The 23,885-nt window shown below is 43.9% G+C and overlaps 1 protein-coding gene across 4 annotated transcripts in view; it reads right to left on the bottom strand.

Moving 5' to 3' along the window:
* ANKRD17 (ankyrin repeat domain 17) overlaps positions 1-23,885 on the bottom strand; it is a 68,206-nt gene that overhangs the window by 11,509 nt on the left and 32,812 nt on the right. For 3 of the 4 annotated variants that reach the window (XM_088164351.1, XM_088164348.1, XM_014884916.2), the window contains exons 2-20: positions 22,508-22,661; positions 21,789-21,945; positions 20,618-20,765; positions 20,203-20,350; positions 18,917-19,150; positions 17,824-17,918; positions 14,295-14,532; positions 13,938-14,129; positions 13,451-13,560; positions 12,783-12,870; positions 12,109-12,236; positions 11,598-11,741; positions 10,955-11,057; positions 8,685-9,440; positions 3,343-3,491; positions 2,107-2,218; positions 1,816-1,961; positions 697-839; positions 65-278 (exon numbers count right to left, since the gene is read on the bottom strand). In XM_088164351.1, coding sequence (XP_088020477.1) covers positions 65-278; positions 697-839; positions 1,816-1,961; positions 2,107-2,218; positions 3,343-3,491; positions 8,685-9,440; positions 10,955-11,057; positions 11,598-11,741; positions 12,109-12,236; positions 12,783-12,870; positions 13,451-13,560; positions 13,938-14,129; positions 14,295-14,532; positions 17,824-17,918; positions 18,917-19,150; positions 20,203-20,350; positions 20,618-20,765; positions 21,789-21,945; positions 22,508-22,661 — 3,459 coding nt within the window. The remainder of the gene's footprint in view (positions 1-64; positions 279-696; positions 840-1,815; positions 1,962-2,106; positions 2,219-3,342; positions 3,492-8,684; positions 9,441-10,954; positions 11,058-11,597; positions 11,742-12,108; positions 12,237-12,782; positions 12,871-13,450; positions 13,561-13,937; positions 14,130-14,294; positions 14,533-17,823; positions 17,919-18,916; positions 19,151-20,202; positions 20,351-20,617; positions 20,766-21,788; positions 21,946-22,507; positions 22,662-23,885) is intronic. The other variant, XM_088164349.1, reaches the window with a different exon arrangement.

A 23,885-nucleotide genomic window follows, 5' to 3' on the forward strand; every position in this document is an offset into this window, starting at 1 on the left:
CAGGTAATGGAGACAGTGATGACTTACAAGCCCCTCTCTCTGGAGACCCCTGTTTGCTCTTTACCTTGGCTCTGTGCTCCACGTTAGCTTTTCTATCAAGCAGCAGGCTGACCACCTCAGTTCTTCCTTGGAAACAGGCCAGAGTCAGAGCTGTATTCCTGTTGGTCTCAATCTGGGCATTTATATCAGAGCCCATGTCCAGTAACAGCTTGACAGCAGCAGTGTGCCCATTCATGGCTGCCAGCATCAAGGGAGAAATGCCCAATTTGCTACCAGTTCTGGAAGAGATGAAACAAAGAACCAAAAATTTCAGAAATGTGACTGTAACAAACTAATGAAGGCAGAGCACTTACACAAGACTGAAAGATCAGCTGCACACCAACTTCTACTGAACCTACAAAAGGTTCTCCAGAGCAACATCGTCGAGGACAAATATTTCTTAGAGACACCATGCATGTTACTTTTTGATTGCTTCAACTTGAAGGGCATCTCTTCTGAGGTGTGCTTATAAATTAACCTATAACCTGTGCCTGGCCCTTTGCTTGTACCCATGCAGCTCACACCTGAGCAGTTATCTACCTCCCGATGGATGCAAAAGCATGGCATGAATGCACACACAGAGACAACTACAAAGGGAAAGCACACACCCTTTCCTCACATAACTCATAACCAAGAACATGAGATAAGGGAACTTGCCTGGAATTGATTTCTGCCCCAGCATTCAGCAGAATCTTGATAATGTTCACGTAGCCACCCGAGGCGGCGAGGCTCAAAGGTGTGTAATCAGACACATTCCTGTGCTCCTTGTTGGCCCCTCGAGCTAGCAGCAACTCCACCACCTGCAGTGTTTCAACAAACAACATCTGGTTTTCTCCCAAACTTGCAAATCTATCCAAGACAAATGCTTTTTAGACCTAAATATTCTGTTGGAAGATGTCAATGGTAAGACAGCTGCTTTAACCAGTTGCTTTGCTATACCCTTTGCCTTCATGACTGGATGAGGCCACTGTAAAACTTCCTTTAAAAAAATTCATCATGATTGCTCAAGAGCATACCAAATTCAAAAGAACATGAAGAAAAAGCACATCTCTTCATGATGATTTCAGTCTGCCAGACCCAGAGATTCAGTTTCAATATGGTGCACAAAATAATCCTGCTTTTTTCCTATCTTGCAAAGGATTTGACAAGAAACTAAGCTGTCTAGCAACTTAAAAATCACAGTGTACACTGAGGTGAAAACCCGTGGTGTCACTTCCAGTGCAATGTTAAATTTGCTTCACTTTCAGGTTTTAAGCATTACAAAAAAGTTTAAATTAGACCTCCACAATTCTCAATCAGAATGTTTTCCCATGAAATCACAGAACAAATACACTATGAAACCCAAACATTTGGGCAGGAGGGTGTTCTGACACCATCTCTGCTGCCCAAAGCCCAGCCTTTTCCCATTTTTCCCCCCAAAAACTCTGATAAGGCTCATATATGGAACCCATTTGTGTCTAACTCGTGACTCTCAGCAAGAACACTGATGGCATTCACTTTCATGTCTACATCTAATTATGCTGGTGAAAGTCCCATAATGGGGCACTAATGACTGCATTCACAAGGACACCTGCACAGCACAGGTCCAGTTACCAAAAGAGAAAAAGCAATCTATGAGAGACACGTTGCAATGTCTAAGTTGAAAAATGTGAAGCTCTTGACATCTTTTTTAAATACACATCCTGTGTGAGTGTATCTTTGCTGGAAGATTCTTGTACTGTGCTGACAGAACATGTCATTCACACACTGCTTCTGAAGATTTAGGGTTTACTTCACCTCTTGCCTCCCTCCTGAACAAGCCAAAGACAAGGGAGTGTCCTTGGTTCTCTCAGACTGGGCTTCAATATCAGCTCCATTATCCAGTAAGATTTCCACAACACCCACATGGCCGGCTGTAGCAGCCAAAATAAGCGGAGTAAACCCTGAAACAGAAAACATGACATGAGTTAAACCAGCAGAAAAACAAGCCTGAAGGTTTCACATGGAGTCTAGGCTTTTTAGGGATTTATTTAGTGGGACACACTAGCAAAGCAGACAGGGTTCAGACTGCCATGGTGAGATACCCACCTTTCTTGTCCCTGTGTTCAATGTTAGCTCCTCTCTCCAGCAGGGTTTGTACCAGTTCTTCATGGCCACCAGCACAAGCCAGTGTCAAGGCAGTGTCATGGTTACTCTCAGTCTAAAACAAACAGACATACACACCAGATAAATACTTGCTTTTTCAAGTAGAGCCCCTGAAATAGTGTATGTTAACAAAAGCATAACTGTACCCATGCCAAAACAAAAAGCTTCCATAAGCTAAGGGCATGTTTATGGATGTCCCCCTTGACAGCCACCTTCTGTGTGCAAGTTCATGACAGGATTCTACTTCTCGAGGCAGCTCTGCTGAGAGATTTAAGAAGAAATCCTGACAAGAACTGAGATTCTTCAAGAACTGAGCTCTCATCTGTGCTCTGCTAACCAGATTAACTTCTTTACCACTGCTTGGCTGTGACCTTTAGAGGGTGTAATGAAGGCAAGAATTCTGTCGTTATTGCTAGGACTCTGGTTCAGCCAAAGGCTTCATCACAGCAGAATCCAAGCCAAGTGCCACAAGCAGCTAAGCAGCAAGAACTGATTTTCCAGAGGTTTCTCTCCTTTTATCTGTAGTAATCTCATGCCTTTGCTCTAGTCCATGCTGCCCAAATCTTAGTCATGTTATGTTTAGCCCATGTATAGCCCAGAGCTGTGCAGAGATATATGCCAGTTAGTGTCTGGATGCTTTTTGCTGATGGCCAGCTAGCTCCAAGTCAACATAAAGTTGCCCTTTTAAGAAATATTTTCAATACAGAAAAGCCTTTCCCTTAGTGGCAATGAGAGCTTGAATTATCTCCTGTTGCTAAAAAAATCACAGCAATTATTAGTTTCAAGACCTCCATACATCTGTGATCTCTGGCCAATAACTTGGAAGCACAACCAAAAACTTGGTTGTGCAATGCTTTAAGGCTTATTTTTGTCTTAGGATATCAGGCCAGAAAACATTTAATTTCTGTCAGCAGACAACTCTGCTGTTTCTCATAATCACACTGACAACAAAGGAATAAGAAATACAAGTGTTTAGTCATTCAGAGACCTTTTTTTGCTCAGCGAGAGCACAGAGGAAAGTGGGTTGCCACTCTCGGGGGTGCTGTTCTGGCTTTCTAAAAGCAGCAAACCCAGTCCCCAGACCCCGATCCATTATACAACAGAGCTGTTTGCCACCACTGAATTATTCAGGATGCAGGAAAAAATAGCTTTGAGCATCTGTGAGAGTGGCAGGCTCACCTGGGCATCAATGTCTATAGCAGGGTAGATGGGCAGCATGGCTGAAGGAGAAATGATGGGACTCGGAGTCGGCGTCTGAGGTTGGGACACTGAGGTTGCAATGCTGTGGGTAGGAGTGTTTGACATTGCAGATGCTCTTCCACTCACTGCTGTTGGACAGAAGAACCACACTTAATCAAAGCAAAATACTTCCCAAGTGTAACGTGACAATAAAGGGAGAGTGGGATGAATTCCCACTGACAGATGGAACTCCTTAAAAACTGTTGTTTTCCACAAATATATGTATTCCACACATTGAGCCCAACCTTTGAACCTTTAACTCTTAGAATTTGAACTATGAAAAAGGTTTACTGTATTCAAAAGAAAGAGTTAAGTATCAGATTGACATATTTTCTAAAAGCCCACCACAAGACGATTTTTAAATTTTTTTGTAACCCAAAGATCTTTCCTACAACAAATCAAACATTATTTGGACCTGGAGTTCCATACCTTGGAAGCAGGGCTGCAGAACAAGTCCAACCAACAGGTATTTATGCAATTTTTCTTCAAAGACTTTAAATGTTTCCATGTAGAAGTCTGTCCAGCCTACACCCCCACCCCCCATAAACGTAACAAAAAAGCAACAGGGCAGGACGCTCACATGGCAGAATTTGCTGAGACCAGAGAAGTGGAAGCTTTGTAACAGCAGCTTGCAGAGAGTTTGGTCAAGGTGTTAGGTAAGCAAAGGTAACACCACTTACAGTGATAACAGTGGATGGACATGACACAGACAGCACCGACTGCCACGCTCCCTGAAATTCATTCTATGCATGGCATGTTTACAAGTGCAGAGCAAACTGGAGTCTAAAGCAGCCTTTGGGAAAAACACCAATTTTCCTACTTGTCCTCAGAACAACTCCATGGTTTTTTCCCTGTCATTTCTCCAGTGTTCCTCCAGCTGTTTCTCAGGTGTAACAGCCAAGCAGAAAGGGAAGCAGCACACACTTCTGTCCAGCTGACAAAAGCATTTTAGACTGCCAAATGGAACAGTTTGCCAACCGATACCACAAAAGCTGTATCCTAACAGGCCCGGTTGTGTGCTCCCACCTCTGCAAGGCAGCTGCAGTTTACATCCATAACTGATTTAATGTCTCCATTTCCTACATAAATTCCAACAAAGAAGCTAATAAATGGCACCAGGAGAAGCAAAGAACCCTCAGCTTCTAACACAGAAAGTATCATTAACCTTTCATTTAAGATTAAGTCAGAATTCAGAATTTAAACTCCCTTGATCTATATTTTTGAGTGCCTTTTGAAAACTTATCTCACAAATCACACTAGGTATGGATTAAAATTAACATACTGAAGATATGCCACAATATTTAGACATAAGGTCAAAAACCATGTATGTTTTAAACAGTTTCTAAAAATTCCTCCTCAAGTCCCAAGAAGGGGACTGGGAAGCATCTTCTCTATTACATTAATAAATTCTCATCAGTCTAAAAAAAAAAAAAAATCAAATTAGTTAAGAAGGTCTCAGTTCAGGTCAAGTCTACTTTTTACATTTGTAGGAGGAAAAACCAAACCGAAAAACTTCCAATCACCGCCCCCTCACACAAAACAAACAAACCCAAAAAAGACGTGTGCTTCAGCAATAATTCACAAATTTAGCTCATATACCTACATCACAATTCATTAGGACACAATATTGATTTTTATGGGTAATCACTTCGATTATATTTATTTCAACATCACCTGTGTGGAGTTCAAATTTCTAATGAACAAGCCAAGGGTGATGAACAGAATTTTTACGGCACCCAAACTAAAATATTCAAAGTTTTCAATAACCCAAAAGGTTTTCACAGCAGTCTTGAGCACTGAAAAGAGTAACCAACTAGCTTGATTCTACATGCTAAACACACTGATACTCAAATATTTATCTTTGCACTCTGCTCCCTGCCCTACTCTAATGGACTAATGGCAAAGTGAACTAAGGTCTGTACTTCACCATGGAAATACCATTATTTCATGCATGGGATAACCAAGTCTTCAAAATGAGTCACTAGGAGAATATTTTAGTGCATACATGACTTGGAACAGGACCACCTACACCTTAATCAAGCTCTTTGGTTGGAAGAGCTCACCAGGCACCATTTGACTGCTCCAGTTTCAGTCTTGGACATTTGCTGGGGTATCAGAAAAATCAGTTTTGTGTTTACTGATATTTGGAACAGCACTGCTCTTAATCTTGATTTTCTTCTGGCCATACCTCTACTCTCTCTTAGCTTAAGTGAAGAGAGGACACCCTGAGAACAGCTACCTCCTCCCCCTTGCTCACTGTCCTCACCAGCATGCCATGCCCTTGGCTTCCATCCTTGTTACCCCACTTCTTTTCAGCTGGGTATCCCAGGTCCCACAAGTGCTATCTTGCTGTGGGCACAGCACTGGCCTCAATGCACTGATTGCTTGACCCTGTAATGTCAACAGTAAACAGATAAAAACTGTTCCATATTACACAGCAATAAGCTGAGATGAGGGACAGAATAAAAAAATACAAGAAACGTATGAGGAGACATCTCAGCTTTTCCCAGCTGGTTTCAAGCCAACTCTACAGCCTTGTTCCACATCAGTTCCCTCTCTGCCCCCAATTCCTTTGTAGTATCCTCAGTTATTGCAAACCATGTTCCTGCCACACAGGATTAAAATCACTATAGAGCACTCGAGAGGCAGAACAGGCCTCGCACTGCAACAGTCCGAGTTGTGTTGTGAATTCCAACACAAACACAAACACAGGGCTGCTGCTGTGCAGGAGGGGCTCCATGGCTGCAGCCTGGGAACCATTCCACACTTGCAGTCCTGGTGGTTATTAGTGAGGAGTGTGCAAGGCAGTCTAAGGCAGGTCAGCCCCACATGAAACCAGCTCCTGCTCAGGTCCCAAGTGGGACACAAACACAACCTGATTTTCCTGGGATGCTGGCACTCTACTGTGATTTTTTTTTCAATATTGAGTGAAAAGCTTACGGCCAAGGCAGACTCTTTCTCTTGTATTAATTTAGACAGCTGCACTTCCAACTGACTCAACAAGGTAGCTTCCAGGAATGCATTTTATCAAGTGCTTCAAGATTCTTGGAAGTTCTCTGCAAAGCTCTGTGACTGGACATAATCCTTGGAATAGTTTCTACTTTACAAAAAGGTTGCTATTAGAAACAAGGTGGCTTTTCTCTTTGGACCTTTACCACACCATTAACAGATGCAATGTTATCATCCAGACTTATGTAACTAACCGTAAAAAATACTTCTTTTTACAAGGCTCACAGCAAGCAAAAAACTTGCCCAACATCAGAAGCTCAAGAGCAAGCCTTTCATTTGTTCTCAATTCCAGCAAGATCATAAAGGAGCCCAAAGGTAAGAAATTAAGTATCATTTACTACTTATTCATTGTTTTTAACTAATTAAGCACAGAGCTGCACATGAAATCAAGTTTGCACAGTCAAGGTGAAGCTTTTTTCTCTAACTGGTGCTGTAAACACAGCTCTGCAATGGAACTAAACTCAAGGCATCTCAGAAATAAGAATTTAAATCCATAAGAACACTCTAGAAGCTTCTATTAAAGCAGTACACACAGCTACTGATCAAATATCTAGCTAATTAAATGTTGTGTGTTACACCGAGCCCATTTCAGCTCCACATCCAACTGTGATTTGGGGACTCACTACAGGCTGGCACTGCAGTTCTATACTCAGGCCTGTGTCTGCTCTTGCTTAAAAAACACCCTATAATCAGGCACTTGACAGAAAATCAATTCAGACTTCCTTCCCAACTGCACGTGTGCATGCATGTACTAACAAGTGGGGCTGTGCAGTACCAAAATATTCCCTTAAATTCACACTGGTAATACCTGACTGCCCAAAAAGGCATGCACAGGTATTTGGGTATGTGGCAGGTGACCTGAAATGACACCTTCTCAAGATGTGACATGCACTTAAACACGTGTCCCAAACATCCTAACTCCAGGTTTAACTTACATTTAAGCCCAACTCAGGTGCATTGCACAGATTCTAAGTTACCAAGAACTGCAATCATACCAGCACTTAAAATTCATTTTGTCCTTTACCCCAGCAGTTCCACAAGAGAAATCTTGACTGTTAGTGCATGATCATATAAGTCATTTTATCTACTTTTCTCATGCATACATTTGTGGTTTTATCCACTTCCAATCCTTACATCTATGCTTAAACTCTTACATGAGATTTCCAGCAAAGAAGTTTCTGTAACCTGTGATGAAGCTTTGCCTAGACACAAGGTCACTCATTCCTCAGGTGTCCCATTTCCAAAGTGATGATCCAAGTATTTTAAAAAATCACCACCTGGCAGTTTTAATCATTTACCCTGACTTCCACTGACCAGCTCTGGGCTAACACCTTGAGACCTGCCTTGCCTCTGGCACACCTCCCTCATCCTAACAGCTCTGCAAAGCAGACTTGTTCAGATGGACAGCATTTGTAAAAATGTCAGTGCGTCATCGGCTTAACCAAGAGCAGCTTGGTACTTTTTCATCAAGGCACATTTTTTTAAGACTATGTCCAATCAGTTCATCTGTGCTCAGCTAAGGAATATTTCAATGACTGCTCTGGCATGGCAAGGGGATGAATCACAACTGAGTGAGCTGTAAACTACAACAGCAGTGACAACTTGCATTTAAAACCTGCTTCATTCTTCTATTTTGCTGCTTAAGGCCTTAGAGCATTCATGTCAGAGGCTAAAGGATTCTCCAAAGCCATGATGAGAATTTAGTAAGGCTAAACATATTTTCTGCTGGCAGCCACTTTTACGAGTAGGTGTTTCAAAAAGTCATAGGATTATCACCTTTTTTCTTCCAAGAAGAAGTAAAAGCTTCCAAGAAGTAGACTACAGAAGGCCAACTGGAGCAGCCCTTATTCTGAACATAAACCCACAGGTCCCTCACACTTATAGGCTAGTTGTGGTGCTGCATTTGCTCAGCCTACTGCCAGTCAGGTCTCAGCTAGCCCAAAGTACTATCCAGTACCATAGTGGTGCTATTCCTGAGCTACAGTCAGGCCAAAATAGAACTACCACATCCCTCCCCAAACAATGACGAGTTAAAAAAGCCACTCCACCATACCAACCTGACCAACAGGCACTGGTTAGCTCACCCTGCAAATTGAAAAGTTAAAAAAGCTACTTTTCCCAACTCCACAAGACAGGGATCAGAAGGCGAGTGGTGCTTGCTGTAGAGCTCGTGGGAATACACAAACACACACACACACACATATAAAAAGAAGTGGACATACCCTCAACTGGTCAAGCAAATATTATACCTGCTCATAACAATGTAAACCCACCTGCCATGATGTCATCCAGCGTGTCATTGAGCGTCTGAGCAGGGCTGGCTACCATTAACCCTTGCTGTGTTTCTGTCAGTATTCCTTGCCCCAGCCCTGCTAGTTGTGCTTGGCCCAGCACTGGCTGTCCAACTATAACACCTTGCAGTTCTGTAAGATTTGCGATGGACCCTGGAGGTAAGGAACCTGCAGCCAGAGGCAAAGCTTGTGGCATGGCCAGAGGCTGAACTGGTGCAAAACCCGTCTGCGCAGCAGCTTGCTGAGGGTCATCTTTAAGCAAGATGGGGTCCACTTGCTGCAATCGTGCATAGTCTCCCTCTGAGAGTTGCTCTCCTACCCCAACGGGAGTCAGTAGTCCCAGATGCTGGCAAGACTGTTGCTGCTGCTGCTGCTGGAGCTGAATTCTTTGCGCTTTTACCTCTAGATATTGCTTTTTTAGCTGCTGCTGAGTTTTCAGCTGTAACTCTCGCTCCACTTTCTGCAGTTCCTCCAAAATCTTTTGTTTCTTCTGAATTTGTTCCTCTCTCGTTTTGTTCAGCTCCTCAATCTTCTCTTTGGTGAGCTGGTCAGCGTGTGCCAATTCCAGGGACTGCAGCTGAGCGTTCTTCTCTATGGCTTCTTTTATCCTCTGCTCCAGCTCTGTCAACTTGCCCTGAGCCTCTTCTACAATGCTCTCTGGAGACTGATTGGTGATGTAACCCTGTACATCCTGGTTGTTTGTTGGCAAATGACTGCTGGACTTTTGTTTAGAAGCAGCTGTGTGAAAAAGAAACCCCCTCAGAACCAATGGAAGTGCATACGAATGGCATCCTCATTACAGAGCTACTGCTGGGCCGCTGGTGGCACGGCACCCACGGGAGGTCAGCGTGTCCCGAAGGCCCTCCGAGAACACCTGTCAATTTGCACCCAGCAGTCGGATTGCAATTTAACAGGACACGCTAGTGCACATGCATCCCACAAATAAATCCCTGCGCTACGGGGACAGGTCTACTCCAGCCATCCTTACGCTTTTGCCAAAGGAAGCGATTGTCGCGAGCCGCTGCTGTTACCGACTGCTGCTACAAGAAAACTGGACACAAAAAGCAAGGATGTGCTGTCTCCTTACTTGGTGTTTTGTGCCTGGTATGGTGTTGGGACATAAACATATTCTTACAGCCCTGGAAGCGCAGCCCAGGGGATACAAAAACACCTCTAGGACAGGGACTAGGCCACCGGTTTTGCAACCGACTTGGTAGGCTTTAAGAAGTGCTACGCTTTCTACAACTAGGCATCCTTTGGCTCCAGGTATCCAGCTTTGCTCAGGTGACAAAGAGTGCCAGAACCCAGGATAGTCATTTAGATTTAGCAGGATCTAACAGGCTGTCTTTAGCCACTACGTTTTATCCATAGCAGACATGATTTTGCCTGTGTCAAAACTCAGCTCTCTGTCCAGGCAAGGCAAATATTTCAGCCTTCCTGCAAGAACAAGCGATGGACTAATCCAACTGGTCTTTTATGCAGAAGTCCCCAGTAACACAGCTGACATGCTCTGCCATACCAGGTGGAGAAGCAACAATCGGTTAATTTTGAAGGGCGAAAGGCAAATCAAAACTCAGGATCTGAGGCAGTGGAGGTGCCCAGTTTCTTCCAGCCATCCTCGCTGTATCTCCAGAACAATACAAGTGTACACACAGGATTAATTTTAGGACATGCACGCCTGTATTTGCTACTGCTGATGCTTGATAAAAATTGGTTTCTGAAGAGAATTCTTAAGTACAGAAAGCATTAAGCGTCAAAATGGCGAGAGCAAAATAGATGCAAATTTAGTCCTAGGAGGACCTGAGCCACATCAGACTAAAGATTTTACTGCACAAGAAATTCCGCCTTCAATCCAATTAGTCAAACCCACTCCCAGACTACTACCCTAAGGAAACACAAGTTATCCAATCAACTATGATATGGAGGTTAACATGGGTTTTGCAACTTCCATCGCCCAATTTCTATAGACTTCCAGGTAACATTTTGCATTAGTTCAGTGTGTCAGACTAGAGATTTTAACGTATTTACTTAGGCAGATTTCTTGATGTTTTATGATTACAGGGTTAGATGACTGATACTTGGTGGATAAGCAAATCCTTAAAAAATTAAAAATAAAAAAAAAAAACCAAATTGCAGATTCCTTGACTGAATCCATAAACACTCTTCATAGGAACTACTCTGCTACAAGTGCAAGCCTGTATCTTCTGCCTAGGAAGGATATTTAGAAAGTAAGCTCCAGAACTACGACTGACCTTTATTTCTGATGGGAAGGGTTGTGGCGACATTAGCAGGGGGTTTGTCAGGCTCCTGGGGTGGGACGACCATGGGCAGCGCCTGCACTGGTACTCGAGGAGCCTAAAACGTTGGATACTAACAGATTACTTTTCTCATACTCTGTGCTAGTTATAATTCAATAGAAGGTAAACAAAATCTGTTAGTCACCATTAAAGTCTACTTTTCTAAGAACATTTAATACTCTTTTTAATATGCTGAGTTCAGTAATTAACACCTGGAGATCATGTGATCTTCACATACTTTGCATTTTTAACCTAAAAAATTACTTGCTGAACTATACTCAGCATGGTACAGTGCTGCACTGTAGTGCAGCAAATGCAAGCCACAATGGGCTATAAAATCAATTCTGAAGAGTCTCATTTAAGCAGACTTTTGCATGTGTTGATTTTTTCCACCCTTGGTGTTTTTCCAGTAATACTCAGAGAACACTAAGAATGATGAGAGCACTACATCATGATATTCAAAAGTCTTCCCCATTTCCATTACAGCTCTAATTTTCAGTGTGCTCACCTACAGTTTATGACATGACCTGACTGACTCTATTCTCATCCTTAAACTCTCAAGTAAGTGCCAAAGAGCTCACAAGCCCTGAAATCTTACCCTGTTCAGATCATGGGATGGTGGGGTCAGCTGAGTGGCATCGGGTGGAGGAGCAGAAAGCAAGTTGTTTGGGTAATCTAACAGGTAACAAACCACGCTGGTGTGACCGCCTTTGGCTGCCTCGATTAGCATTGTCGATCCGTCCTGAGGAGGGGAAGATCACACAGTTAGAAAAGAGCATCATCCCAACAACACTGCAGCATTTCAGGAGATACAACACAGGACCTATGTGACTCCTTTCTGCTTTAGTAAATACTTAAAGACTTGGTGAAGTATTTAAAAATAATAAATACTTTAAAATTCTTTCCTCCTCCACAATCAGCACTTGACAACTGGAGGGCAGCCTTTATACTCATGGTGGTCGAGACAGCTGCACATGAGCAGAACATCTGCTTGTGGAAACTTCCATTTAAATCATGACAGCCTGGGTGTGTTGTAGAGAACACAGATGGAGAAATTTCAGCTGGGTATCCCTAGTTTTAGAGGAAAACGAAGCAGCTGAGGGACAAACCTTGAGTCTGTGTGTGGGATCAGCACCATGAGCGAGCAGTAGCTCCACCACTGCCAAGTGGCCTCCAGCACAGGCCAGCGACAACACCGTGTGATCGTTGTTTGCTGTGGTCCTGTTCACATTGGCTCCTGCAAAGACACAAGGGCAAACATCAGCTAAAACAGACTTCAACAGATTCACCTCTATCAAATCTAACAGAATTTACACAGGGAAAATTCCATCCTGCCAAATGTCCTACTCCATGCAAGGTTGGGACAAGAAGAATTCAGAAGAATCAGCCCAAGAGAGAGAAAATGAAAATTCCAGGTTTGTATCGAAACATCAAGCAAATCACACTCAAAATCTGGAAATCAATAGGTACTTCAACTAGGAGTTCTACTCCCAAAGACAGTGCTCCAAAGCTGCACCAGGGGGCATGGAGACCCCAGTGATTCCTACTACTGGTGCTTTTACTAGGAATTCAAGACTGAAATATACTATTTTTACAACTAGATGCAGTTTCACTAAACTTGGCAGAAACCACAGGTCACCATTACATGCCTAGTTGGAGAATCAATTGCCTACTCGAGTTAGGTCAGTTAAAACAAATCCAAGGAAGTTACACTACTTCTGACATGTTACTGACTTTAAGTATTTCTAATGTCAGGAAAATACAAAGCATTCCACACTCTTACCTTTGCTAATCAAGAACTGAACAGTGCAAACATGACCTGCCCTGGCAGCTTTCATGAGAGGGGTTCTTCCACCTTCTGATTCATGCTCCTAGGGCAGATAAAGAAAGGCTTCAAAATCCAAAGCAGCATGTGAAAGGAGGCAAGCCAGCCTTGGAACATCCTTCTTTAGCGTTTCATAAACTTCGACATAAATATTTAGCTAACATTCGAACCGAGGGTATCTTGAAGGCAGATGAACCATTCACCACCTGTCTCTGCACAGGTGTGACTCCTGGACAAAAAGCATTCAAGGTGCATGAGGGGGATTTCAGTTAAACAGGTCATCTTCTGACATGCTTAACCTTACTTTTTGATGGTACACTGGTGTACAAACCTACTGAAAAGTAAAAATCAGTTTACCTCAACCATCTCAATTCCATTACAGTAAACCAAACAGACTGTCAACTATCTGATGCATAAGGAATAGAACAGATTTGCAGATACAAGGACTAACCCAGAATCAGCTCAACAATTCGAAGCTGAACACCGTGCCAAAAGAATTAAATCCCCTATTTTCCTGTCCAGGCGTGCAAGTTTTCAGCAATGAACATAGAAACAAACAGAAGGAGTATCCGATGTTGATAACTTAATATCCTACTCATATTTTTTAAAGAAGGTAAATGACTTACCAGATCTGCACCTGCCTGAAGTAAGACATCTGCTACATCAGTGTGGCCGTTCTCACAGGCGTATGTCAGGGCCGTGTCACCCGTTGCTGTTGTTGCGTGCACGTTAGCCCCTGAAACAGGAAGGAAAAAGCCTTCTAAGGTTTATCATGGGCATTACAGAAAATATACACAAGCCTTCACAATCTCTACAGGATCAAACAGCAAATGAAACTTCCCCCTTCCAATCCAGCATCTATTAAACTGATAAACTGATCATACTCTAGAGGAATAAAAACATCAACTGCAAGTTAGTTCCAAAGAAGTTTACATCAACTCAATCTTCAAAAGCAAAATTAGAGTCCAACCAATTTAGAGTAAATTACTTGGGCTCCAAAGACCTTCACAGTCGACTTCAATAAGCTGATAAAGAGAATGTAAGGAATACAGAAAAAAGTACTTTTCTCTTACATTAAGCCTTTACAAAAGTGTTAACAAAATGACTCCAAACCTGCAGCTAATAAATATTTAACCAGCTCCAAGTGCCCCTCTTGAGCAGCCTCCATCAAAGGCGTGGAACAGCCGAGTTCTATGTCAGCTCCTGCTTTAATGAGAAAATCTGCCACCTCCAAAAACCCTCCGCAGCACGCCAGAGTCAACGCGGTCTCCTGTGTCTCCTCCGTCTGAGCGTTGATGTTTGCTCCTTCAAACAAACACAAAACACCAGTTACAGAAGGCAGCACCAGCAAACCTCTTTCACGTGCATCTGACACGGAAGGCATCTCATCACCAAAAAAACCAAAAATCCCAGTAACACAGAGCTTTTTCCCCAACATGTGCCTGCTGACTTCCAGCCCACAGCAGTTACCTTGCCCAAGTAACAGTGCCACCATCTCCTCGTGGCCTTCCCGAGCTGCCTCCATCAGTGGTGTGTATCCTTCATCATTGACCTCTTCCAAGTTAGCCCCACGTTCAATGAGCAGAGCTGCCAGCTCCACGTGCCCGCCACAGGCTGCCAGAGTCAGCGGAGACTCAAAGGAGTCTGCGGGCATGTTCACCTGAGCTCCGCTGTCCAGAAGTAATCTGGCCACTTCCACATGACCATCCTGGAAATGCAAAAAAAACAAGATCAAAAGATTAATCAAATGGAAAAACTGCTTTTCTCCACAGCTTTGTCACAGACCCCAATTCCCACAAGAGACACAAAAATCAATGAGCGAGTAAAATGAGTCCAAAAGTACAATTAAACTTGTTGAACAGTTTTTCTGAATATTTTCCTAAGTATTTGGATAAAGCATAAGACCTCCTATATTGAAAAGGCAGCTGTAGAAATGCTGAGTATGTTTTACTGAATATGTGCCATGAACCAAGTATCAGACCTCTTGGTCAGTGGTGTGTAAGCAACAAGCCACACAGCTCGGCATCAGACTCAAGGTGTTTGGGATCAACTTCCTTGGGGTGGGGGAGAACTCCAAAATAAAGCCCAGAACATCGAGAGGGAGCTCACCACTATTTTAGAAGCTTGCCTCCTCCCCAAGGACCACAGTGAGATCCTTTTGCTTCCCCCATTTCTTAAGAAGCAGCCGTGCACACTGAGCTGGCTTGCCTCATGGCTCCTGCAAAACTACTTCACTGCTCAATTTAACAGCAGAGTCAAGACTTATTTTCTCCCTCCAAGAGAAAAGCCAAACTGAGACCACTTGTCAGGGGTTCCTTAGGCATCCCAGGAGCCGCCCACTGGAGCAACAGCCTTCCCTTGGCAGGATTCTGCAGGGTTCTCCAGATACCGTGACTGTGCTGTCAAACTCGTTCTACCAAAAGGTAGCTCCTAAGTTAGCTTTCTTCCTTTAAAAATACTTGAGCATAGGATCCCTGTCATATTTTCAGTATGCCATAAATTCAGGAACTATTTGAAGTGGCTTTTCAGCTCCATGTTTACACTGGAGGCCTGACAGTGACACATCCAACTGTCATTCCATTCTGCTTTGTTCAGACAGAAGCAGAGACTGGCTTGGTCGCTGTGCTCCAACAACAGCAGAAACTCTCCAAGCTGGTTTTCTCCATGAGGAGATCGCCACCATTCCAACTTGAAGGAACCATAATCTGGACAAACAAAACACTGGAGGACAAACAGCCACTCAGCAGGAACACAAGGCTTTCCCAAGGTTGTCACTGAATGAGGTAAGTACACCTTGATCTCAGATTCATTCCTAAGAGGCAGCAAATCGCAGCCACAGCCGTCCTTGCCAAGACGGAAACCACAACTCCAAAAAGCTTTTTCCAGACAAAATACCAAACTGCATCTGACGTTTTTCCGCTTCATTTTCTCGAGTGTTTCATACCTTATTCTGATATCCAGGGAGCAAAGCACCGTTTCCTCTTGGAAAAATATCTAGGACATTAACTAGGACATATTCACCTTTTACATGAAATGACAGTACTATTTTAGGGAAAAACTCCGTGACTCCATAAAGAACCTTTCCTCAGGGAAATGCAGAGACAGTGGCTCATCCATCAGGCTTTGGCAAGACAGCTAACTGCTCAGCCCTGATCCACGGTGAGGATGGCACCACGCAGCACCAAGGCTTGCTTCAAAGCTTCCAAAGTGGGCCAAGCAGCCTCGAGAAGAACTGCTGGTGCTTCACCACACAAGGCAATTGCATCCATAAGGTTTTAATAAACCTTGCTATGGGGTGGGGCTGTTGAGGTCTCCTACAACAGCCAGAAAAAGCCTTCCAAGTGGTAACAGATCACAAGTCACCCGAGCAACCTTCACAAGAGCACCAGCCGCATTTTCAAGATGAAGCTCTGTGGGCATCAGTCCTTCAGCAAGAGGAAATGCCAACTAGATCAACCTGCTTTTTTTCCTCCCACAGGGTAAGTGCCATTGTCCAACACCTCATTTGCATTATAGCAACATTAACTGCTGTCTAAAAAAACTCTCCAGAACACCTCGTAGGACAAGGTTGAAACCTGCACTGGCTATGCTACAGACAGCTCTGTTAGCACACGTTCAAGCTCAGTGCTGTTCCAGAGAAGGAGGTTTTCTTGTGCCACTGAAGAGCAGTAACTGTTTCTGCACAGAGAACATGCTGAGATGGAAGTCCTTGCTCTGCTTCATTTCACACTGCAAGGTTTTTAAATACTTCTAGAAAAAGCTGCTCCTTCTCTCGTCAGCAGAGCTGAAGGTATGCGACTCTCAACTATCTGCCAGCTCTGAGCACCAGTGTGGAACTGCCTCCCTGGGAACAGCTTCCTGCAGAAATAAGGAAGAAGATTTTTTTCCTGCTCCTCAGTAATTTTACACAAAAATTAGGTCTTAACATATCCGTGGGAACAATGGAATTTTGTTAGTCTTTCAGAGGAGTTAAAAAGGACAGAAGAGAATGGCACAGAAAGGAAGGCCTGATCCATAGTTCCACCACAAAAATATCCTGATCAGAAGGCAACTGCAACATCAAAGAAGGTAATTTTACCATCAGCTCTCAGGAACTGGCTGCAAGGCCATTGCCAAGGATATTTATGTGGCTGCTCTAGTAAGATTTCAGGGTGAGATAAAGGACAGCTCGAGTTCTGTTTATCTACGTGACTTGCTTTGCAACAACTTTCCAGAAGTATAATGGCTTCTGTTAATCATTCCCCTATCTGAAACCATTAACTTCCTTGAATAGACATAACTGGCTGATTTTAGAACCATTACAGTTGTTTCAGGGAAGGGCAGACTAAACAGGGATTTGCTGCCCTCCTCTACAGCCACGGGTTCACAGTGCAACATTACACAAGGCTAATACCATGAAAATCCCAACACATGAGGAATCTATTTGGAGAAAAGAACAAAAAGGTAATTTAAGAAATAAATTCTCAGTTTAACAACAAAGCTCCATAGTCAGGTGAACACAACCACCTCAGCTGGACAAAGGAGCAACATCAAAGCACTCTCACTAGTAAGAATTAACAATTTCCCCTTTCACTGCCTAGCTCCTTCCCAAACAGCTTCTGATCCTGTGTTTTCAAGGAGTAGGTGGTTATGTGAACTATACTGCAACATGTTACACATGTAACCACCTGCTTACCAGCTGCTTTAACATAATTGTGGTGTGTTAAAGCCTGGCCTCCAAAAGCCAGGTTATGATCACATTCCCTGCCTGTGTTTAGCACATAAGAAACGTTAAAAGCATTTCAACAACTACTGACAATCTTCCCACTTGAAGTTATTAAATTTCTAAATTCCTATATAAAGTATTTTCCCACCACTAAGTTCCAATCAAGTAGACAAGAGAACCGAAACATCACAGTTAGATTCTGTACCAGAAGGAGACGAAAAGGAATCATTTTCCCCATCCTTGGGAAGAAAAGAGAGCCCACAGACCTCACTGCTCAAGCCTCACGTCTCTTACCATGCACGCCTCCATGAGAGCAGTGTGCATCTCATCTGTCTTGTGCTCCTGGTCTGCACCAGCTTCCAGCAGAAACCTTACCATTTCCAGATGGCCTGTATAGAGAAAAGAGTTAACAGAGATAAACTGCTTGAGAAAGTGCATTTCAACACTCATAGAAAGGATCTAAAGTACATAATGAAGGTCGTGGATGTCCATGTCACAACATAAAAAATCCATTCTGGCAAGGTGTGTTTGTATCTCTGCCATCTACGTGCACCAACTAGTACAGCTGGTAAAAAATATAAATGAAAGACTAAGACCAACTTCTATACAGGTGCCACACAAGAACATTTACGTGGTGGGCTTAGTGTTGGCTAAATTGCCAGTGCATGTACTAGAATTATTTACTTATTTGTTGTTGTGAGATAGGATTAGGAAGAAAACAAAGCAGGCTCAAACTTTAAAGGGTATACTCTTCCCTCCTCACCAAACGTCCTATGTGCAAAACCAGCACACTCTGCTACCAACATCAACTGCTCCATGATGGCAAGGGCCCAATAAAACATGTCCTAAGTGACTATAACAGCAGCTCCTGGGCTACAGGAACATATTTTGCCTCTTAATTAAACATCTTCATTCCTTTCTGGAGTGCTGCAAGTTTGTTGCCTAATGCTCTAAGGTAGGAAACAAAGGCCTGTTGTCCTCAGCACTGATACTTAAAAGGCAAGGTCCTAAACTTTCCATGACTTGCAAGCGCCAAGTCCTTTAAAATGAAATATTTTCCGCATTTAAGCAGAGGTACCTAGCATAATACAGCTGTAATACAGAAAGTTCAGTTTACTTATTCTGTAACGTAACACATCAGTTCCTTGTCTCTTGATTTGTTTAACAGAGCATCTTTTAAATAATGGTAACTCAGACCAAAGGTTTAGATCTTGATCCTCAGGCTCTGCACACAGATAACTTTACATCTGGCACACGCATGTGATAGCACAGGTATCGCAGCCAGGACAGGAGCACCACAGTGTCTATTCACACCCTTTGAATTCCCTGGTCAAGGCTGAAGGAACCCATGTCCCAAGGGCCTCTTTGCCCTGACGCTTTGCCGTACCTTTGTAGCAAGCCAGCGTCAGGGCGCTCTCCTTGAACTCATTGGAATGGGTGTTGATGCCAGCACCGTTCTCCAGCAGCACCCTGGCCACCTCCACGTGCCCGGCGCTGCCGGCCTCCATCAGCGGCGTGTGACCGTTCTCGTTGTGGTCCTCGATGCTGGCGCCCGACTCCAGCAGCACCTTCACCACATCCACGTAGCCCCCGGCACAGGCGTACGTCAGGGCTGTGTTGCCTAAAGCCAGGGAGAACAGGGGTTGGGAGGGAATGTGACGGTGATTCCTCACCCACAGCTTCACCTGATGCTCCATTCCGTCCCTTTGGCCTGGATGCCTGACACAACAGGGCTGTTCAGGCTACAGATGAAGAACTACGGGGAGGGAGAAATCAGTAATGGCACCGAGCAGCTCGGTGCTGACAGACTGAAGCACCTCTCTTCCCATTTCTAGCCCAGCTCCTGCCACAAAGCCCCATCTGCTTTCCTGTTAATCAGCAGGGGCACACGATGCTGTAAGAATGAAAGCTCAAAATCAGGAGCAGAATGAACTGCTGCTTCTAAATCAAGTCTTAAACACCTGCAAGGCTTTCATAGTCTTTATGAGGAGAGGAAAACAACTTCAGTGGAAAAAATACAAAAACATGGATCTGCACACAATAGTCAAAGGATCAGCCTTTGTGAAAGACACCTTGAAAGAAGATAAAGGTCAAGGCCATATTGCCACTGAGAAAACTACTTCACTGAAAATAATACTAAAGAAATAAATAAGGTATCCTCTGGTATCCCCCTCACTCAAGGTCAGCTCTCCATTCATAAGTTACTGCTTACTACACACCAGCTCTCCACTTCCAGGCTACAAAAACTTAGAAGATTTCCCAATCTGGTCACTTGAACACAAATGGCTAGCAAATTACCATGGGAAGAGGGGAAGGGGGTGCCATCTACTCACATTTCCTGTTTTCCCCTTGGATTTCCTGACCTGCCACCAAATAACTTTTCCATGTACATCAAATTTACCAAACTGTGCTTAAAATGTGACAACAAATCCTATGTACTCAAACACCTTCCAGTTACTAACTTACCTTATCCACCTTTATATGTCTTTTATATGCATAGTATTTTATCTGCATTCAACAATATTTCAGAGTTTCACTTTGAAAAGAGAATTTAAGTGGCAAAACCACAAGGAAGCATTCTGCCTGGCTTGGCTGAGAGCCATTGCTCCCAAACTTCCATGCCAAGTTCCCTGCATATGGCAGGCCTCCAGTGGCTGCCAACAGCCTCTTTACCTGTGGATGACTGTGCGTTCACATCAGCACCGTGAGCTAGCAGCAGCTTGACAATTTTGACGTGCCCGCCGTTGGCAGCAGCCATTAGAGGTGTGATGTCTCCTTTGATTCCCCGGTCCTCCACATTGGCATGCATTGCCAGGAGAACCTGCCGAGACACAGGGATCAACAGCACTGCAGTGACAAACTGTGCCTCTGCACTACAAACCCCCACCTTCACTGCAGTGTTGTGTGAGCAACCCCGGCAGAAAATAGGCACCAGGAATACATTAGCAACATTCAGTGTGTGTGAGACTCATTTGCCATTTCTCACTACCTTAACACCCCCTTCCAGGGGCACAAGATGGTAAAATACATTGATTCAACATTTCTTTCTGCACAACACATGCAGAGTACAAAGAGCTGGGAAACCAACCTGTGCAAGCTCATAGTATCCTGCTGAACAGGCCAAACAAAGGAGGCTCTCCCCTTCTTCCGTGTGCTCGTTCACACTCCGGCCTTCAATGAGCAACTTGCGCACAGCATTCACGTCTCCTTCGGAACAAGCCTCGGCCAAGCTGCGGCTAACAAGGGACAAAGCATTGCAAGTGGAAATGGACTGTGACCCAACTCCAGTGTGCCATGAGGACACAGTCAGCAAAAGAGGAAACACGAGTGAAAAACGTGCCAACTGCTAATTAAAGAAGTGCCAGTTTTACACTTGAGGTTTCCCAGCTAACTTGGCTGAAAATTAAGTTGTGTCCGTATTTACTCCTGCTATTAATTTTTAACAGAAGTTTACAAGAGAAACATATGCAGGATATCCTAGAACCAGGGGACACAAATCACCTGTCAATCTAGAGAAAACTTTATTTGTTCAGCACTGCTCTTCATGCATCCTGTTCCTACAGCAAGAAATCTTTCTTTAGAGTTATTCCGTACAGAAGGAACAAACTTCCAGCTAGCACAGTGGCACTTGATTGTCCCCACTAGCACTGTTTCCGCTGCACTGAAGCTTAATGACAGCCTGGAAGGAAATCTCCTCCTTCTTTCTCTCCTGAATACCCCAGTAAGACAAAATCACACATATAAAGCCATGAGGCCCAGCACAAGACCAGGAGCTCCCTGGCTGAGGCTCTATCCAGGGCCCTATGCGACACTGAACACTATGGAGCTCCTGTCCCTCAAGGCTGCTTCTCTTCCTCAGTTAAAAAGGCACTCTGAAATTCCCTAAAATATTTCTGTTTTGAGCTCAAATCTTGTTTCATGCTATCACTGAATGACCCATTGCATAACGAGCACTCTCATTTTGGGATTTCCAACTGTTTGGAACGGTTCTAAGGCCTGTACTATTGAGGAGCTTAGAAACGTTTCTAGAGTTGGTCACGAACTCATTCCATAATTCTAAGCATCATTAATTGCTTCACTCTCTACTGCAAGACCTGCCAGTCCACAAATATTTAAGCAGGAGAAGCAAAGGTGATAACTTGGCACCAATTCCACTTGAGTAAGAGTTTCATCATCCCATAAGCGTAAGTGACAGAACCAGAAAAACCGCCTCAGGAAGCAGCAAAGGGCAGGAGAAGCGCAGGACCAGGCTGCCTTACTTGTCCGTCTGCCCGGCATTGGCCGTGCTCTCGGCTCTCATCCGGGTCAGCGCGGCGGCCGCTTCATCCAGGGCGCAGCTGACCGACGACGTCAGCCTGCGGAGCACCTCGGGGTCTGCAAAGGCTTTGCCATCCGCTGTCGACAGCTTCCCAATTCCTGCCGTTCCAGCCACAGCCGCCGGGGACACGTGCCAGCAAAGGAGAGAACGCACAAGTGCAAATTGAGCCTGTGAGATGTGTCGGCAGGAACGTTGCAAGCACAACCAACCACAGCTTCCAAAAACCATGTGTTTAACTGTTTACAACACTCATTAGAAGCTGCACGTGACTGAAACCCTCCAATCCACAGAATGAATCAGTTTTCAGCTACTGAAACTATTTGATATAAGCAACTATTACAAAATAAAACCTATTTAGCAATTTAGGGTTTGACATAATGGCACAAGCCAAAGTCAGGCATCAATTCTGACTCAGGCTCTTAGAATGCCAACACTGGAGAAATCTGATCTGAAGCACCTTCACGTGAAATTCTGGTTCCCCAAACCTTGGAACACTCTAAAAGAAACCCTTTTCTCTTCCTTGCCACCCTTGCCACATCCACGGCACCGTACATTCTGCAGTTGTACCACACTCCAATGGATTAGCCTTATGCAAGCAATTCCAGTGGGGACTCCCATAAGGGCTTCGGGGTTAAAGCTGTATGGGACACGGGGACTTACCTGCAGCCTCCAGTAAAGCTTCTAATCTTGCCTGGGTTTCGGGATCTACTGTTCTCAGGTCAGCACCATCAGCAGTACTTGACAGCAGCAATTTAGAAGCTGTTTCCAACATAGGGTTTTCAAGATCATCCTGATCCAAGATAAATGATTCCACCTGAAAAGTAACACATCTGGTTTAAGAATTATGTAACTGACCAAAATAGATTTAAAACACAAAAAGCTTACAGTTTCAGATATAATATAAGCATTTTCTTTTTAAGTACTGTGATGTCTTCAGGTATCTCACTTTGGGTCTGATGTCTACTAATCCAACATCCAACAAAAACAAAAAAAAAGGACAAGCAACACCTTCCACATAATATCAACACCACTACAAAATGACTTCACATCACAGCGTCTTTCTCAAGAAAACATTTTCTTAAACTTCATCTACAGAATCTGCAACTGTGTATCTGCCTTTCTCATAAAACAGATGCTGAGTTGTCCAAGTTCTGTACACCCTACTTTCCCGTGCTGTTCATTTGTTTTTGCTGTGAAATATGTAGAAATTAAGAACAAGGTGAGTGTTTGAGAAGAAAGCCCTAATACTCATTTGTGTTTTCCTGCCTGATAAAGGACAGCCAGGTCAAGCAGTTTAGAGAAGACACTTCTCTGAAAGTTCCATGAACTCACTCCACAGCCTTTGAACTAGTCACCAAAAGTCAAACTATAAAGACCAATCAAACATCCCCCTACAAAGCTCAACAGCATCCAAAATTCCCAGTTTCAAAACCCCAATCCCGATCCAAAATGAGAATCAATTTGAATGCCAGTCTACTCAAGTGAGAAATCACATGTGCCAGCCGCCCCGACAACAATTAACTGCAGTCGCCTCTGGATAAAAGCAGCCACTGTCTCTGTCTGTTCCCACATGGAATACACCTTGTTGAGACAGAAAGTTATTTTATTCTTAAGCTTCATTTCTGTCTCCAAAGTTTCATGAGCAGTCCCATGAGCATCACAAGTACAGATTCCTGCAGATAAATTCCCCAAGAATCCATCTATGTGGGTAGATAAACCACAAGAGCAAGCAGTTCAGCTAAGGACTCCTGGAAGGTCCCTCCAGCCTCCCATCCCTTCCCTTGTCACAAGAGGGGAGCTCACACAGCTTTTGCCTTCTGCCGTCTGTCTTCCACTCAACACCTCTAGACACACTCAGCCTCAACCCAAAGGCCTTGTTTGCTAAGGCAGGCAGGCTGAGAACTACTTCCCAGCGTTCTTCATTTTATCCCTTCAACACCACCATCGAAAAACAAAGCCTCTGGTCACAGCTCTTGGCAGTGCACAAACACATCTCAAGGGCACCTCTAAAGCCTCCCTCTGCTCTTTTGCAGCCTCT

This window comes from Sturnus vulgaris, chromosome 4, assembly GCF_052056855.1.
Source record: "Sturnus vulgaris isolate bStuVul1 chromosome 4, bStuVul1.hap1, whole genome shotgun sequence".
Taxonomy (NCBI): domain Eukaryota; kingdom Metazoa; phylum Chordata; class Aves; order Passeriformes; family Sturnidae; genus Sturnus; species Sturnus vulgaris.